Below are 18,891 nucleotides of genomic sequence, written 5' to 3' on the forward strand. Positions count from 1 at the left end.
AAAAAGGGGGGGGGGGGGGATAAGAACTATAAAGACATTTTAAAATAATAACAACACTTACAAAACCACAGCAAATTTATTAAAAGTGTGACTTAAAAAAAAAAAGTAATAATAATCTAAAATTAAATATTTTATGGAAAATATGCAATCTAAGACACTGACACTGAAGTTCAGGGTGCATAAATAACAACAAAACTTTAATATTTTTAGCCAACTATCCCTTTCAATTTGGACCAGGCCACTTTTTACATCTTATCGGTAACGTTCTCTGAATATGTGTGTGTGGATTATTATGGTCTCACTTCGAATGCACAATGAATTTAAGAATAGATCTGGATGTGTGACAGTTGACAGCGACCATTGTCAATACGCTGTCACTCTCCCAAGATTGTAGAGATGACATTTATCATCACGGCAGAAAGCTACTTCCTGTGCTTGTTCATAAGCCATAAGTCAAACGCCTCGAGTCCAATAGGATCAATGTTTAGAGTTTCAAGTGCACTGCTTTTAATCTGACATTATTTCACATCTACATCTTCAGTCAAGGGGTTGACTCATGCTAAGCAAATGGAAAACAGGCAATACTGCAAACATTTATAACAGACCTTGGCAGCACAAAACAGCAACTAAAATGCTATATTTGTATATTTGTCCCCCCCCCCCGTGGTACAAACGAATGCTCCTCCCTTATATGACAGGTTTTCGGATTACAATGTGTTCAACAGAATTCAGGACGTATCTGACATTTTCAATTCTGTTCTGGGCACCAAAAAAAAATGTGTTCAATGTGACTTAAACGTTAACAGTGCTGTTGGAATTCATGCAATTTAATCTAACTCAATATTTGCCTTAATTGTGCTTCTGACTTGCCATGAAGAGGGCAATGAAAATGGTGTTTGACCTCAATAATATATGGATCACCTTGTATAAATATTTAATTTATTAAGTATAAATGCTATCATTTAATCATGTCGTAATTTATAATAATATAAATCCAATATTTGCATGTAATATTAATATAATATTTTACAGTATTTATTAAAATAATAAATTAAATTGCTATTTGAAAAAATAAATAGATTTTCATCTCTTTTTCAACTCCTCACATAATTTACATGAAATTTGACACTGACCTTCCACAGCTTTATTGATCTTTACTTATGTATTTATGCATGTATGTATGTATGTATGTATAATAATAATAATAATAAAAAAATATATTATTATTTGTATTATTATTGGCTTATTTAAAATGGACATTCCAGATCAACTCGATTAAGAAATGCTGCCTATTCACTCCAGTATCTCATACGGACAATGTTTGAAGCTCATGTGAGGAAGGGAAATAATCTATTTAAGAAAAAAATCAGAATTGGACAATTTGATTTACAGTCCAGCCCCAAGATACTTTCATGTTCAGCAGTGGAAAAAAAAAAAAAGACAGTGCACAAAAAAGCTGCCAAAAGAAATCAAAGGCATTAAAGGGAAAGTTCAACCCTAATGAAAAATGTCATTATTTTTGCACCCTCATGCCTTTCCAAACCTGTACAACTTGCTTTCTTCTGTGGAACATGAAAGAAGATATTTTGAGAAGTGACTCTTTGAAGTCAATGATCGCCAAAACAGTTTCATTCTTCAAAATATGTACTTTTGTGTTTCAAAGGAGAAAGTAAGTCGCATTGTTTTCAACAATATGAGGATGAACTATCCTTTTAAGGTGTCCAAAAGAAGAAATGACAACAAAAAAGGAATCAAATAGCTTTGTTTTATACAAGTTGAGGTTTTTCTGTTGGGATCAGAAGAGCAAATTTGATTTCAAAGCAGCGTTTGTAAAGAAATCCCCCAAAAGAAAAGCGACATCAGGTGTCATTTAGGTTATCAGCATTTTTTTTTCACATTTTCTAAGGAGACTCTGTACTGCCTCACCTGAAATGTTAATGTGTGCTTTCTAACCTTATATGATTTGTGTGAAAAAAAGCCCACATTGTGTCCTCATTTACATAAATAAATTCACCTTGAGCAATTTGCATGCTGATGAACCTCAATGTATTCATACAAAACAGACGAGATAAGAGGAAACAGTGTTCACGTTCTGGGGCGCTTCTGACGAACAGAATTATTTTAGCGTTAAACAACTCTTATGGGCTATCTTCTAATACGACTGCTAATTACTACAAGCCCTCGAATGAACTGAAAGCATACTGTGACAATAGTGTGTTTGGTTTCCTAATGAGAGTGGAGTGTGAGCGTTAAAGAGACATGAAGCGAGAGAGAGAGAGACAGGAAGAGAGAGTCCTCAATATTCAACAGTCAAAGGAGACACAAAGTCATCTCCACTAAAAATGACCATCTACTTTACATATGTCAATTATGCATAATATTAACCTGGCCAAACATGATGCATTTTATACTACACCCTGCGAGAGCAATTTGATGACAGAAGTCTAAAAATTTGGAATAATTAGCAGTCAAAATGTTGATTGATTGACTGATTGAAAGAAGTATCTTATGCTCACTAAGTCTGCATTTACATGAAGAATGAAGGATCATTTATGGATATGCTGATTTGGTGCTCAATTCTTATTATTTCCGTCAATGTTGAAAAAGAGTTTTGGCTGCTTAATATTTTATTTATTTTTTTGTGGAAGCTGTGATACAGTTCAGAATTCATTTGAAATAGAAACCTTTTGTAACATTATAAATCTTTAATGTCACTTTTGATCTTGCTAAGTATTAATTTCCTTTTCCACTTTTTTTTTCACCATTGATAATTATAAGTAATGGCTCTTGAGCAGCAAGGTGAGTCCTTTTTTTGTTCCTTCAAAAACAAAATCCTTTATTCCAGACTTTTCATGTGGTGTATAATTAAACTGTGCATAACATATTATTTTTTCTCCCCAGCATGTTTTGCTGATGTGATCTGCCCATAACATGGGAAAGACATATATAGTAAGTGAAGCTGACCTCAAAGAATAATAGATTCACAGATATCTTTGCCCTTCTCTTTCCATACACTCAATTTCTCTTCTTCATATAAGGTAACTTCCTGCCTATATTCTCGGTTATCATTTATCTATCGGTGATCGGTGTATTAATTTCAATTGTGAGCATACACTTATTTCCAAGCCAGTTTAAAGACATTGAAAAATGAAGGTGCAGCTTGAGAACAATGAAACTTCAGCAGATCGGGATGTCGGGCATGGTCATTGATCACAGAACTCATGCATGGGTAACATCAGCGTTCTTGCACATCGGAATCAAGTACACAATGAAACGTATTCTGGCAAGATACCACCTGACTGTCCTGTAAAGTGTAATTTATGTAGTGTTTAGGGAAGTGTAAATCTGAAAAAAAAAAGTAAAAAAATTGGTAGCTTGTTCAAATTACTGTGGGGTTATCACAAAAAATAAATAAATAAATGCATAAATAAAAAATGAAGTAAAATAAAATAAAAATTTTTTTGGTAGATGTTACACAGTTGGTTGCCAGTAGGTAGTTATTTGTCCTATATAATAAAAATAAATTATATTATATGCAAATTATATTTATATAAATTAAATAAAAATCAAATAAATACTAAATAAATACATTTACTTCGATTTGAAAGTTAGTTCATCTTTAACAATTCATATTATAATTTTTAGACATTACTTGGGAATCACTATGGTAAGAGCTGTAGCTTAAAGTTTTAAAAAAAGAGGCTGATGTGTTTTACCACAGCATGTAATTATGAGAACAGGAAGTGGAAATGGCCATATTTTGAAGGTGGTTATGGTGTGAAAATCCTATAAAAAAGCGCTTGCGGCTCTTTTGAAAAGCAGGCAGATAATTAAAGCCTAGGATCAACTCTGTGGTGAGGAAATTGGCAGGCCGCTTAGGGCCTGGTGGTGACGGAAATGTAAAAGAAATCAATGTAGCTGTTTGAAAGCTTGATCTGTCACAATGACTTCACAGAACCAGAGATTTTATTTTTTGACTGAGTGCAAGAGACAGCGAACCAACTGCGAAATACATGAAGAGGTCTTCATTGTAAAATTCAACATTGCACTACAGGCAAAGGCTTGACAAAAATGAGCCATGACAAAATGCATGGGGTTACGCATGAAAGTACATCTACATACGCGTCATGCAGCCAAAGGACATAAAAAGACCTCACAGACTCACGTCAGGCATACTGGCGTTATAATGTCAGGTTTTCAGTCTGCAGAGTTGTTCTCAGTGGAAAGAAATGGCTTCTTTGCTCTTTAGATTACATGACAGCAACGCCCAGTGCAAAGTCCACGAGTGAAGTTTCCATGACAATAAAACCAAAGGTACATCTATAGCACTGACATTTAAAATTAGCCATTATGTATAATTTCAGTCAAACTCTACAGCACTTTCACAGAAAGTGATTTTCACTTTTCACAGTCTGTAAGCAAAGCAACTTCATTTTCTCAAGCTTTACACCATATATAATGTTGATTCATAAACAATGAAGCTGGAAAGTCATCCAGATGTGATTTAGCAATGTTTTGCTAAGTAGGCAATACTAATTCCATTGCATATGCTTATTAACTTTCATGGTTGAACCCATACAGGATCCAGATCCATATCAAGAATATCTTAGACGTAGGCACTTTTGGGTCCACGGGTCAGTAAGTAACAACCTAAAAATGACCTGGCAACCACCCACAACAAGCTGGCATTGTGGCTTTGGGTTTTGCATGAACAATCACCACTTAGCCTATAGAAACTTATTTCTGGCCCTAACTTTATTCATAGAGGGGGGAAAAACAGCTAAAAAAATAGCTGAAATAGCAGTTTGCTTTTATTTTACAGCCCAGTTTTGCAGTCTTTTTTTTTTTCTTTCCGAACCCATACTTCAAATATACAAAGGCAGAAATATAATATGTTCTTTTTTTAAATAAAATTATAACAAAACATTTTCGTGAGCTAATTTGTTTTTAAGGCTTTAGTCTTCTGATTCAATTTGATTACGTCAGAATAAGTGCTCATTTACCAAAAATAATTAGTTTAAGTCCTAATTAACAAAGCACATATCACCAAACAGAATGTACAAACAAGATGAACAAATTTAAAGCAAGCTGTGTGGGTGTGTGTGTGTGTGTTGCAGCAATTGTAATTTTCCAGAAAAGATTGCACTATCAGAAAAAAAGGCACAAATCTGTCACTGGGGTACCTCATTTACCTCTAAATATTACTATCTTAAAGGCACATATTAATACTTTAAAAGAAAGGGCACTACAACTAAAAAAAAAAAAAAAACTCATACCTTTGCAATTGCTTGCTCAATTAATTTGAAACTAAATATGGGTCTTCTCTGGCAAAAATGAGTGGCAAAGTGAATATCACAAACAAAACTTACAAATAAAGCAACTCTACTACTTTCACAGTAGTGCTACTTTTGTCAGCCTTTTAATTTAGTCTTAAAGATTTTAATTTTCAAATGCATTTTTTTGTATTGGTCATTCTAAACATTCATCACGCACAAACAGCTCTAAAAAAGCTTGCTACAGATGCGAAAAATGCAGAAAATTTAACCCGATCCGAATTTTTTATGACGGACGAAAGTTTCAGAGGCAGTGTAAACATGATTGACACAACGTGAGGTCATATTTATTTTTTAACGTTCAACAATTTTGGATGAGAATTTCAGACTTTAGTCTTAGTCTTTTAAATTAGTCTTAGTCCTGTGTCAAATGTACTTTTTAGTTATTATCATATTATCATATCATATAGTTTTAGTTGACTAAATGCCTGAACATTTTAGTTTAGTTTTAGTCAATGAAAACTTTTTTCACATTTTTCATCATGCCAATGGTTAAACTGATAAAAACGATTTTTGCTCAAAATTATAATTGTAATGATTGTTGTCATTTGAGAAATTAATTTTTGCATTTTAGGTATTGCACTTTCGTCAATAAGCACAAATCAACACAATGCCGACTCATACATATAGTTTATTTTACCTCACCAATTGCACAGATTTATTATAGGCTATTTATTATATAAATTAATATCAAAGACTTATGCACTCTCTCTGTCTACATTATGACAACTGGTAAAACAAACAAAAAATAATATTATAACAGTGAAATTCCTAATAGTAATTACAATAATTCCAAACTAAAGGCCTTTAGTCACAGTTATTGTTTATTGAATTTAATGTTGTCTTGTCATGGGAAAAAAGCTCCTCAACAAACATTTTTCGCCATAGTTTTCATTAACAAAATTAACACAATTTCAAAGCCACTAGGTAAGCCACTTTGACCACATTTTCTCTAAAAGAACCATTCAGTTAGATGAGGCACATAACTTTTTGATGAATTTCCAAACTCGAAACAGGTATGTGATGCAATTCTTTCTATTTTCCTCTGTGCAATCATTACTGGCATTATTCCCACCAGTGGCTCTCAAAGGCGCTGCTTCCATAACAAAAAAGCAGGTGTTGTGTAAGCGTGACCTCAGCACCTGAGCGGTGCATCTGTATCCGAACATCTGGGTGTACATGGACACACTTTGCCGATGTAAGCAAGATGGGACGGACAGCTCACAGCTGCGAGGTCAGATGACCTTCAGCCTCTCTCGTTGATGTTCGGGGGCAGCTTCCTGCAGGGAATGCCTGTCATGTTGGTGGGCCGCTGTGGGCCCTGACAAACATGCCCTAGCTGTACTCTGACTGAGAGGAGCCATATGGCGACGGAGGCAGAACGAACATGTCCCGTGACCATGATCCCGTACCCTGATCACTACACCACAGGTCTGGGCTCAGACCTTCCCAGCAGTCGCATGTTCTAAACCCCCAGCCTCATTAGTGCTGGAAGAGGTACCGTAACCTCTGTTCGGGACAGGAGAGTGACCAAGCATGCAATGTGCTTCAGCGTGCCGGCGAAGAAAAGAGTGCAAAAAGGGTTCGCCTGATTGATTTACATCCCCAACTTTATTACAGGGGAGAATATGATGTAAAACACCACGACAGTGCCAGATCTAAGAGCAGCATGATTAAGGTCGACATGTGCCGTCCTTACAAGGGGGAAATTTGGAAATAATGTGACAGTAATCCAGGCAGCCTGATGAAGATGAGCATGGCAGAAACCCAACTCTCTGGCGACCAGCAATTACACGCTCCTTCTCTGGCACATCTTTTATATATGTAAAGTGCAACCCAAACAGAGTGAGGGCTGTTCGAAGGACAAGATAAAGGGATGCTGGGAAGAGAGCCGTCATACATCAAAGATGGAACGATTTGCGCACTTTGACCTGGCTGCATTAACTTCCAAATGAAATCTTAAGGCCTTGTTGCATTTCGTAAGAACAGCGTAACTTTCACTTAGCTGACTGCAGAGCATCCAATAGCCTTTCTGTTGTGACCCTGTTTTCTTGGCATGTTGTCCCTGTTGGCCCAGGTGGCAAGTATTAAAACATACTATTGCTATTTGCGTCTTGTCCTACCAAGTCGAACCAAATGATTTATGCTTTGAACACAGCACACTGACCCATAGGACTAAATCAAGAGAAGTGATTATCTGATGTGGACAAGAAATCCCCACCCAATTGACTCGATCAAATTAGGTTTGATCAGAGTAGATTAACTAAAATGAAGGAGTAATGGGAAATGTGAAAGAGGTGTTTGGCATCTAAACTTCACTTGCAATAAGCTCATTTCTGTTTGAGCAGCTGTTCGGGAAAGAAACAAAAAGTGGCAATTATTTAACCAAAATCATATGAACAAGAGTGCTGATATTCAGATCAGCAGAATGATTTGGAATGGGATATTGCTTTTATCCAAGAGTTCAATAAACAAGAAGTCATATTCATTAACTTACATTTTAGACAATACTACCAGTTACGTCATTTATGTTTCGCAGCCAAAGAAAATAGTTTAAAACAAAGCCAGGCCAGTATCAACCAACAAGTGTCTCTCACGTGTCCTAACAAGACACTTAATCAGAGTTTTTGTCCTAACCATCCGCGACAGTGATACATGACGAGCAGCGGGGTGTTTTGCGTAACACTGAAATGGTTTAATTTGACTTTGTTGTTAATTGCATAAGACTTTAACAACCATAATGAAAGTGACAATGGATAATTCACCTTGTTTCAAGGAAACAAGAATGTTCAAACTGTGAACTTATTGGTGTATGTAGATTTCACGACAAAGATTGTATGGGATGGATTGTGAATGATTTTGTTGCATCTAATAGCCTAGTCAAATTCTTTGTCAAATTCATAATTTTGAGTACATTAGGGTTGGGCCAATAGATGATGCCATCGTCCATCGCCAGTGGCTGACAGACATCACGATGTTAAGATCAAGATCACCCTCCCCCCGAGGTGGTACACATCACGACAGTTGTCGCAATCATTGCAATTCATTTGAACTTTGTGTCACTACATCATAAATAGGACGAAGCAACAGTTTACTGTCGGGGATTTGTTGTGGTGCATCACGGCACATCCAGTGTAGACAGCATCACTCATAGGCGGCGATTTATGTTTCTGCCGGTGGGTGCTCAACACATTTTCACCGCTGTTTCCATGACTAAATAATAACTGGGCTAAGTTATCATACACATACGCAACAAATGTAATATTTTCAAATGTTTCATTCTCATTACTCAGTATTTAATTATACTGGGTGTTAGTTTTGTTTTTTGTTTTTTCTAGCGTATACTCCGTTGGATGGTGCGTTTGATGAATTTACTACACAAAATGTATCTTGCGAAGTGAAACGCACGGACTGCAAATACATTCTTTAGTAACCAAATAATACACACATTCTTTCTATGAGGGTTGCGCTTCACTAAATAAAATGATTTAATAAATACCTGTTTACAATAAGCACTCATTCTCGCGTACACAGGAAAAAGTTTGAGGGCGCACACATAATATCTGAGAGAGCGCAGAGCCACGATCATTATATGGGAGAGCAAGCCCGCTGCAAGCAGAGAGATTCATGCTGGCGCTCTCTCATATTACAATAATGCACTCTTGACATTTACCATTAAAATAATGCCAAAAAACTGCCTCAAATGAATAATGAAAACGAGAATGAAGTCATACAAGCTGCAATAAATTTCTTATTGGTTAAAATGAACAAAGACTATCTCGTGTTTTTCTGTGGGTGCTCGATCATTTTCGGATCGGCGCCTATGGCATCACTGATTATAATGGGTTCTATAGTATTTTGTCGCATTGCGCCGTGAGTGAAAGTTATTTAGTGATCAGCTGCTGCAGTGCATGTCAAAATATCCAGCGTATATTTTATCTAGTGGAAAAAAACAAAACAATTAATTTTCAATGTTTTGGCAGAAAGCCATATAGTGAACTGATGAACAGATTATTAAATTGTGTGATATTATATACCTGGAGAATATGCGCTAAATGGTATGCCATGACTCCAATAATAACATTAAAATAGTAACTACCCGAGCAAGACACAATTACAGTACACCCATATCCAGAAGGATAACTAACTGTATCCTTCATAATTACTCACAAAGCATAAGTTGTTGTTTAGCTGAAAACTGGTGAAGAATAAAAAAAGAGAAAAAAAGCCAAGCGTCTTTTCATGAATCTCAAATATCAATTGTTCCCTTTCATTGGTTTCTTTGCAAAGCACTTCCAAACCCCATTTGAATGTCTAATAGAAGACATTATCTGTAATCAAGAGTGGCTAAACACAATAAATGTGACAGGCGAAAAGCTCTGGAGCCTGACAATGTGAAGGTTACTCAAGAACAAGTCTGAGTACAAAGCCTTCAACTAATAATGCTTGCTCACCAGGCTCATTAAACCAATGTTATTGTGCTTGTCTCCATGAAATACATCAAATTACCCAAATCAAAACCACTAGACTGATGCAAACTAGAGGAACATCTAGTTTTAGCAGGTTTCAGGGTGGTACACCTTGTTTTTTGGTGACAGATGTGGGTAAAGTACATCAGCCTAAAGGTAGTTGTCTTCGTGCTTAGTAAAGGGAGGAATTTCTTTAGAGGAAAAGCAAAAATTATGTTGTGATCAGCTACTTTTCAACCTTAATTCCCTCTGACAGGTCCCATAAATAACTGAATAATCAAACTGGAAGAGACAAAAAAGCTTCTTCTGGAACAAAAGTATAGAATCGAGCAGGCAATCAAAACAGAAGCGGAGGAAAGAACAAGCAGCTCTATATAATGCGGAAAAACTGATGAGAATGAAACACAGTCTCTCTCTATTTGCCACATAGACACAAAGTGAGCGGGGTAAAAACATCAACAATATGCTCTGACCACAGTCTTTCTCTCAGAAATTAAAGCAATCATTGGGTCTAATGCAGGCTGGGGAGATAGAGGCCTCGTGCGGGAGGAGAGGAGAGGGCTTCCTGTCTCCAAGAAATGGGCATTGAATTCTGATTTCGGTCACCTAATAGAAAGTAATGAGAGAGGCTTATGCTCCAGTGCCTTTTGCTTTCCTGGCCAGAGCAGCGAGCACTCTCCACTAAAGGCCAAAGCACTGGTGCACTGATTGGGGCTGACACTGCAGCTGAAGGGGGCTGGGGGTATGGGTTAGTCAGAGACAGTCAGAGATAAAAAGAGAGAGAGGGCACAGGCAGAAAAAAGGAGAGGACGGAGCTAAGTAGGGTGTGCTTCACCAAGGGTACGCACCATCAATCCGGCTGACCAGCTCCTCCAGTGCCTTCACTTTCCTCTGGATCCCAGGCTGGGCGAAGGTGTAGTTGTCCTTGAGGGAGGAGAGAGAAAGATGAGAAACTTAAAACGCTACACATATTTGCCCAATGAAATACATGACCTAAATGCAAAATTGACAAATTGTGTGAATTAAAAACAAACAAACAAACAAACATTCTTCCTAAATTCCTTTACAACAGAATTAAATCTGTGGCTGTTTACACTAGTGCATTTTCGTTTTAACACAAAACTTTTGCTACGGTTACGCCTCTCATTTACGCCGGCATTTTCAACATTCGAAAATGGAGACTTTCGAAAACGCTGCAGACCCCGTTTTAGTTTGAAAACTCTGGGGTTGTGTTTCAGTGTAAACGGACCAAAACAGACTTCTGAAAACGCAACAGACCCCGTTTTAGTTTAAAAACTCTTGGGTTGCGTTTCAGTGTAAACGGATGGTCATGTGACATGCGTTTTCGGTTGTGTAGTGTGGACACTCAGAGATCGATTCTGAAATGCAGTGAAAACGGCAGCATAGACGAGGACCGTTTTCATTTTAAAAATGCCGGTTTAAAACGAAAACGCACTAGTGTAAACAGGGCCTGAGTCTGATTTTGTGACAATATTTGCTTATGTTTCGGTTTATAGTTAGTTCCATTGTTACTGGTTACAAGTTAACAACACTGTTACTTGTCAGGAGTTGTTTAGAGTTATGATAACGGAGTTTGAGCTTACAATAACAGTTATTTAAGTTTACGCTATTTAAGTTTACACCAATGTCATAAATGTGTAATAAGTAACATTGCCATAACCTCAAACTCACAATGAACAACACTGTCATAAACTTGTGACTTTTAATGTGTATCACTGAAATCATGTGAAGTAACTGCCGTAAACTAGTAATGAGTAATAATTATTAGATGTTTAGGACAGTTACTCTCTATCAGGGCTGAAACGATTCCTCGAATACCTCGAGTAACTCGAATACAAAAAATCATCGAGGCAAATTATTTGCCTCGAGGCTTCGTTTAGTCCATTTACTGTAACTACACACGGAACACCGTGTTTCCCCACGGACCATTATTACAGTCGCACAACCCGATAAACGCTGGACCAGACCATAGACTGTATAAATACAGGGACCAGCCTTTAAAAAAAAGAACTGGACATATTTAAGACCGTAAATCAATATGGTGGCTAGTTATAATGTCCCTACGTTAGCTATGTTTTGTGAAAGACTAAGTGCCATTGTGCATAAAAATACCACAAAAAAGAAAGTTAGTCAATATCACACAAAATGTGCCAGATTTCACCTCTAAAATCAGCATGATTACAAATGTGATTTTATTCAACAGTTCAATAAACAAGAAGGTAATATTATGAGACTTACGTTTTAGACACTATATTGCCTGTTTTTGCTTTATTTTGCCAACAAAAAAATCCAAACACAGCAGTTAAGTTGCACAACATAAATGCAATGCTTAGGTATTATTATTATTTTTATTACTATTATTTTGATTTATGCTTTAGTTTTAGTTTGTATTGTTTACCTTTTTAAAGTAATGTGAAATTGATTTTTGTATTTTTATTAATTTTTTTATTGATATATTTATATTTGCATTTTGAATGCAATTTGGCAATTAAATACATTAAATGGGTTTAGTTTTCACGGTTATTAATGTATGCAATTTCAGCAATAAAAATTTTTATTTTTCTAAAAAGAAAACAAATTAGTTGTTTATTTTAAGAGATCTATCTTATTATCTCTTGTATATTTAGTATTGCTCTTTAATAAAGAAAAATTACTTCTTATCCGATTACTCGATTAATCGATGGAATAATCTGTAGAATACTCGATTACTAAAATAATCTATAGCTACAGCCCTAAATCTCCATAATGCAGCAGCGTTACTCTGTTTTAAAAATGTTACTTATGAATTCAAAAATTATACTATTATAACTGAAATATAATTTTTGTCTAATGGGTTAAAGTTATTTGGTGTAATGTTGTTATTTCTACTGCAACAATCAGTAGGTAAGAGTAATGGATAGACAATATCTTGAAACTGGCACACAGTGAACACACCCCCTACATATGCATATGTATGCACAAATACATGCACCACCACCCATCCGCACTGGGAAAGAAATTGTGTGCTAGCAGAGCTCATCTGCATGCTGGGAATAGTGATCCTATAATTAAGTAATAATATTCATCAAGGTCCTGTGGCCCACAGTGCCGCTTAATTACCACATTCATTTCAGCCTACGTTAAAAGACCCTTCTTGACCAGACAGCTACTTAAGAGACCCCCACCCACCTCTATCACTCCCCAAGCCTCAGTGGGATTCCTTCTGCGCTGCCGCAGGAGGAAACTTAGCCTAGCCATACTGCCCATAGAAACGGAGCACAAGTTCAGCTGTCGAGAGCCAGCGTAAAACAAGCAGTGGGTTAGGGATGATAAATTGGGTGGTTTGCTAAGCTGAGATTGTCAGTCATGGATATAATCAACAGAAGCTGAAGACCCATCATTCACAGCAATAAAACTGCTGATGTGAAGGAGGTATGCGTATAAAGAAAATAACAGACGGAGTATGCATGTATGCGCTGTACGCAAGAGGGACATTCAGTTGTAAACAGGTCCAACGATACCTGCTGTGAAATCACCTCCCTAAACCAAACCGTGTGAGGAGAAGATGTAGCATATGACAGAGTAATTTCATAACTTGAAAGGTCATATAAATGTGTGTAGGACAGACCACAACCAAAAAATGAACAAAAAAAAAAACAAAAAAAAAACAACCAAACAAACACACAGCAAGTTTTAGGATAGCCTTGCACTTTTGCTTTCAACCTTCACTGTCTACATTTGTATTCTCTCTAACTCATTTACTGGAATGCATGGCTAGACAGAAGCTGCTCCTAATTTTTAGATGACATTTAACATTAAAATGACTGTCATAATGACCATGAAAATGGATAACTTCATTGGACAAATGGAGAGATGACAGTGTGAGTGACAATAATGGTGACACCTTATCAAGCGGTCTGAGTTATATCATACCTAATGGGGACACCTTCATATGAACTCTTGAAGCGTAAGTACATTTAGTGACAAGAGATCTGTAATTGTATAAAGACTACATTCAAATGCCTAGCTAGCCTTTTTCTTTGCATCAAATTGCACTGATTTCAGTATTATCTCGAAGGCTTTTTACTCCAATCAATTTTCACTGGATCAACCTCTAAGTGGCTCTTTGAGGGTTCCAAAATTTGTCAAGAGGTAATGATTGTAGGAGAGTTAATTATACACTTTGGACAATCACCTAATTGCTTGCCAAATATCATGGTCCTCTGTGTCTTGGCAACCCCAACAAGTGCAAATACCCTGGACCGAACAAAGAGAAGCATTTTTGCAATCAGTCTTCAACTTGCAAAGGTGGACAGACAGATATTCTGCACTATGTGAGTAGGTCTATGGCTCCATCTTTGATGAGACTTCAGAGAGGCAGGATGCTTTAATGTAGCCTGGGAGTAGCTGAGGCGGCAAACACCCGCGAGGGGAGAGAAGTCATTAACCGATAAACAATTTCAGCTGTCCTTCAGGCTCAGATGTGCAGCCGTGGCGCTCCAGAGGTGCCTTAGATGAATACATGAATAGCTGGATCCCGACCATTAAAACCAGCCACCTCCCTTTTGCTGTGACCTCAAAACAGGTCTTTAAAGGGGCAGCACAATGAGGCGGCACTGAAACAGATGGGGCGAGTCCGTGCTTGGCCTACTTTCACAGGTCTACACCTAATCTTCAGCTGGAGCACTGACCCTGGAGGATGCTTGTGGCTCAGTGAACATTAACGCTCTATGCCGGGCTAATCTATCTCTGCAGGAGTCCCTGAGAGTTAGGGCAAAGTGGCCAGGCAGTGGGGAAAGGGGTGAAAGTCATGATTCGAGATGCAGTCACAATCAGATCTGATCTGAGAACATATTACAAGGGCATCTCGTGGGCAAAACCTTGGCTCCAACTCCTGCATACCTACCAAGTGCTAAGTGCATGTTAACGGTCAAAACTGACTCAGAAACAACATTCCATTGGGATGCTGAGCCAAACCCGGCACTATCAGTTTAATTTAGTTTCTTGACTAATATACAATGCACATAAACTGATGACAATGTTGTGTCCAAGAGACATTTCTTTGAAAGGTTCAACAAGTGAAATGGGAAATTACCAGTAAAAATAACTTACATTTCGATCTGCTCATCATCCAAAGCTGTTCTAAAGCTTTAGAAAACAGTTGCACACTGGACAGGAAGCATCATGCCACATCATGTCAGTAAAGGACAGGTAGTTCACATTAAGAGCGAAGATTGTATTTTCACAAGTTTCTTGATGATTCACCAGACTGGATGCTTTTTATGGTTTTCCTTGTGGAACATGAGGAATTTGATATATCCCTATTACATGTTTGTTGTTTAATATACACAAGGAGTAGTACTCGGTCGAATCAAATGGTGTTTGCAGAGCTCCCCTGCAAGACACTGCAGAAAAAGAAACCCAGCAACACCACTTTTGGATGTATTTCCTTCCTAGTGTATGTTAACAGGCAAAGCTGACTCCCAACAACACTCCAATTGGATACAGGGCGTAAAGAGATCTCCAGTTTAATTTTGTTGTTTCTTCATTGCTTTAACTCTGTGCAATTCCCCTGGAGACAACATCTGATAAGAAATCCATTGGATAGCAAGAGCTAAACAAGTTAAATGCCTCTTTCTCTCGCTCCTTGTATGTCATGTTCTGGCTACACATGGATGCAATGCAATTACCTCCGAGGCAGAAAGAGTGGGTCAGTCTTAAGCATGCATTAAGCCTGCCCAGAGACCTTCGTAATTACATCTGCATTATTAAAGCACCCGTGGCTTTAATGAAGTGCAGGTGCTCTTACACACTGGACCCTGGGAGCTGTAAACAATCCGGTTTCCACAGCAATATCATTAACCAGCTTTGAACTGAGCTGAAGAGATTCTATAATCTTGAAAAGAAGAACTAGGAAGGGTTTGACTTGCACCTCTATAACATGCTGTGACAGGAAGAGCTCTGATGATACAAGCAGGTGCCAAATTTCCCGCTCGATGCGCCTTAGAAAGCATCCTCTTTTCCAGGGATTTGTTTAAAGCTTTGGCTGGGGAACAAGTTGAAGCTTTGTGGCGTCCTTTTTTACTCAATCCATCTTTGATCTGGTAAAGTGACTGGAGCTTCCCAGCTGAAGCTTTTGTGGACTATGTTATACTCTCCAAAACGTCCATCACTCACCTTCAGTAGATTACTAATCTCCCTTTGACACTACCCACAAAGGGACTGATTTCTCCGCTGAGTGAAAAAGAATAAAGGCAAAAAAAAAGTGATCCGAGATCAACAGAATAAGATGGTGACTTTTTTTCTAAATATGTGATAATAAATAGCTGTAAATCTGAGGAGATTAAGGCCAGCCCTTTGATAAGAACTTGTGGAAAGATCTGCTTGATGCAAACAACAAGCCTGCTGAAAGGATTTGGAGCTGTGATGACGACCCATGATAACCAGAGCACATAATAAGAGCTCAGCTTTGTGTTATTCATGGAGAGAAAAGGGCTTTTACACTCTCTCTGCGGCTGCTGATGCCTTTCCATTTGTCTAAGCAGCCCTCTTTTCCTATCAATCGCTTCTGCTCTTCCAGGCGAAGCTGGATCAGAAATAACCCACCAATGCAGAATATGAACATCCAGGATCATGAGCTTATGTTCTGAACCTTTCAATGACTGCATTCACTGCTTCCCTAGTTCACTCTTTGAAATCGACCATAGTCTTCTTTTCTATGTCAGTCACAGGGGCTTAGAAGAATAGTTCAGTCAAAAAATAAGAAAAATCTGCAATTGTTTACTTCAACCTTGTGTTGCCGCAAACTCATGTTTCTCCTTCCCCTGTGGAATACAGAAGGGCAATTTGAAGACTATTCACCATAACAGTCAAACTCCAAAATGGATAAAAACGACACCATGTAAGTAGACTATAGGTCCCATGAGCTATATTCAAACTATTCTGAAGACATACAATTACTCTAAAGATCTCATATCACATTGTCCATTAAACACATTTGAATTGGTGCAGAACGTTTTCAGTTACAAGACACTCAAGAGCCAAAGACATTTTAGCATTAATGATGTCAAGTCTGGTGCAGTGCACCAAGCTGAAAAGAATGTAGATACGATTTAAGAGCTTTTGCAGATGGAATGATTGGTGAATGATTGACAGAATTATCATGTTTGGTTGCTTAACATCTGTTGTCTCTCTTCCATTCATTTCATGGCATAGCCTTAACATTATCTTGATAGACAAGAAAAGACACTTGAGACAGTGCATTTGTACAATGTGCATCACACTCATGTTATCGTGGCCAGGGGCTGATGGATTTCTCTTTTAAAGGTATGGTTCATGAGTTTAGTACTTTGCATGTGCACGCTTAGAGACGAGTTAATGAGGGAGGTTATGTGGCAGGAAGAATATGAGCGACAGGCTGCACTATCAGACATCTGACTGAGGGGCTCAGTGAGCTGCAACGGAGGCAAACGGCTGTCAGTAAAAGAGGGACAGGAGAGAGCGGCAGCCAAGCAGAAAACTCAAGCTTTTCCTGCTGCCACTTCCTCAAGAGTGGCTGATTGAATATAATTGGCAGGGGGGCAGGAGGATAACACAGCCTCCTAAAACAAAAGAGCGGCCCCTGCTGCAGCCCTCATGCAACACTGATACACACGTGGACTAAAACAGCGCTACTCTTGCACGCGGTCGCCGTATTTGCTCCGAGTCACATTATCCCTCATGTGCTGAGCCAAAATATGAGACAATAGCCCCCTCTTGCTTAAACAACAGTTCAGAAAATAGCCTGACTGTGCACAGGGCCGTGTCGGCCCAGGGGGAAACGAGTAAAATTACACGCTGGCCCAGTACTGTGTTCTTCACAGCGAGAGAAAAGAGTGTGAAAAAGAAAAAAAAAACAGATTGAGGCGACACATCTGAGTGTCTCAAGAGCGCTGCTGAGATGGTATTGGTTGTAGTATCTCTGGTCTCAGCATGCAAAAGTGAAGGACATCTCAAACCCTTTGCTCTGAGAGGAGCCCATCTGATAAGGATGAAAGTGGATCACTTCATCTGTATTCTCTGACAACCCCTAGGGTCTGCCGGAAAATTCACAAAAAAACCATAGGACGCATTTCCGGCAAGAACTCTGACATCCAGCGTAGACACTTCAAAGATCATGTGTTGAAGGCTGGAACTTGACTTGGCATGAGTGTCAAAGATCAAGCATTAATCAGTGCTAACTGTGTAAGAGATGGAAGAATAGGCTGGCAGGCAACTGTCTGTGCATGTGTCGATGCAATCCGCAGCTCCGCACTTCCAGTCAATAAACTGTTCCGGCGAAGCAGGGGACCAATTGGCCAAATCAAATTGTTAAGGCCTCAGGCCCCATTTTCTTTAGTGTGTGCCACCACTGCATGCAAATATTTATCTGATTATCAGAAAATCGTAAGCTCCACTGGCAATTAATTTGTCCTGGCTGTTTAAGCACGTTCCAGGGTGGGGGAAATAACAGATGAGAGAGATAATAAATGGATAGATTACCTACAGGCCTGATCTCGGGTAAATACAACAGGGACTGTTTACCTCCAGTCTTTGTTGCTTATGCAACACACCGAATTCCATAGGTTTTAACACAACAAGGGGTCTCCTAGTGGAAACTGGGACAGAATACAACATTTGCTTCTCTTTAGTAAATGAATGATTAACAATTCCCTTTCTCCCTTCTTTAACCAATTTCACATGTTCCATTTCTGTATTTGACACCAACCCCCAAGAGCCGCAAGGTGCAAAATGGTTGCAAATGGTTCCATTTCTTTTTCTTTTAAGTTGGCATACAAAGAGAAAAAAAGAGGAGAGAGAGAAAGGGGGGAAAGCCAGAGAGGGAAAAATAGGCTAAATAAGCAAGAGGTTCATTAATATCACTGAAGGTGCATTATACTGACAAAGGGCCTCGTGAGGCACCTATTTATTTAGGAAATTAATAAAAGCGAGCATTTGCCCCAGTGTAAATGCCACTTTCTGTCCACAGCAGCAGTACTGAGCATGCCCCATTCCCCCTCTGCTGTTCCTCTGACCTTGGTTCTAATTGCACGGCAGATCCCCGGGAGATC

The 18,891-nt window shown here is 38.3% G+C and overlaps 1 protein-coding gene across 2 annotated transcripts in view; it reads right to left on the reverse strand.

The window, feature by feature from the left end:
* LOC107666215 (TBC1 domain family member 22B) overlaps positions 1 to 18,891 on the reverse strand; it is a 154,923-nt gene that overhangs the window by 45,190 nt on the left and 90,842 nt on the right. The window contains exon 11 of one of the 2 annotated variants that reach the window (XM_016457430.1): positions 10,649 to 10,726. In XM_016457430.1, the coding sequence (XP_016312916.1) occupies positions 10,649 to 10,726 (78 nt within the window). The remainder of the gene's footprint in view (positions 1 to 10,648; positions 10,727 to 18,891) is intronic. The other variant, XM_016457429.1, reaches the window with a different exon arrangement.

This window comes from Sinocyclocheilus anshuiensis, unplaced genomic scaffold (genome assembly GCF_001515605.1).
Source record: "Sinocyclocheilus anshuiensis isolate Anshui unplaced genomic scaffold, SAMN03320099.WGS_v1.1 scaffold1016, whole genome shotgun sequence".
In the NCBI taxonomy this organism is placed as follows: domain Eukaryota; kingdom Metazoa; phylum Chordata; class Actinopteri; order Cypriniformes; family Cyprinidae; genus Sinocyclocheilus; species Sinocyclocheilus anshuiensis.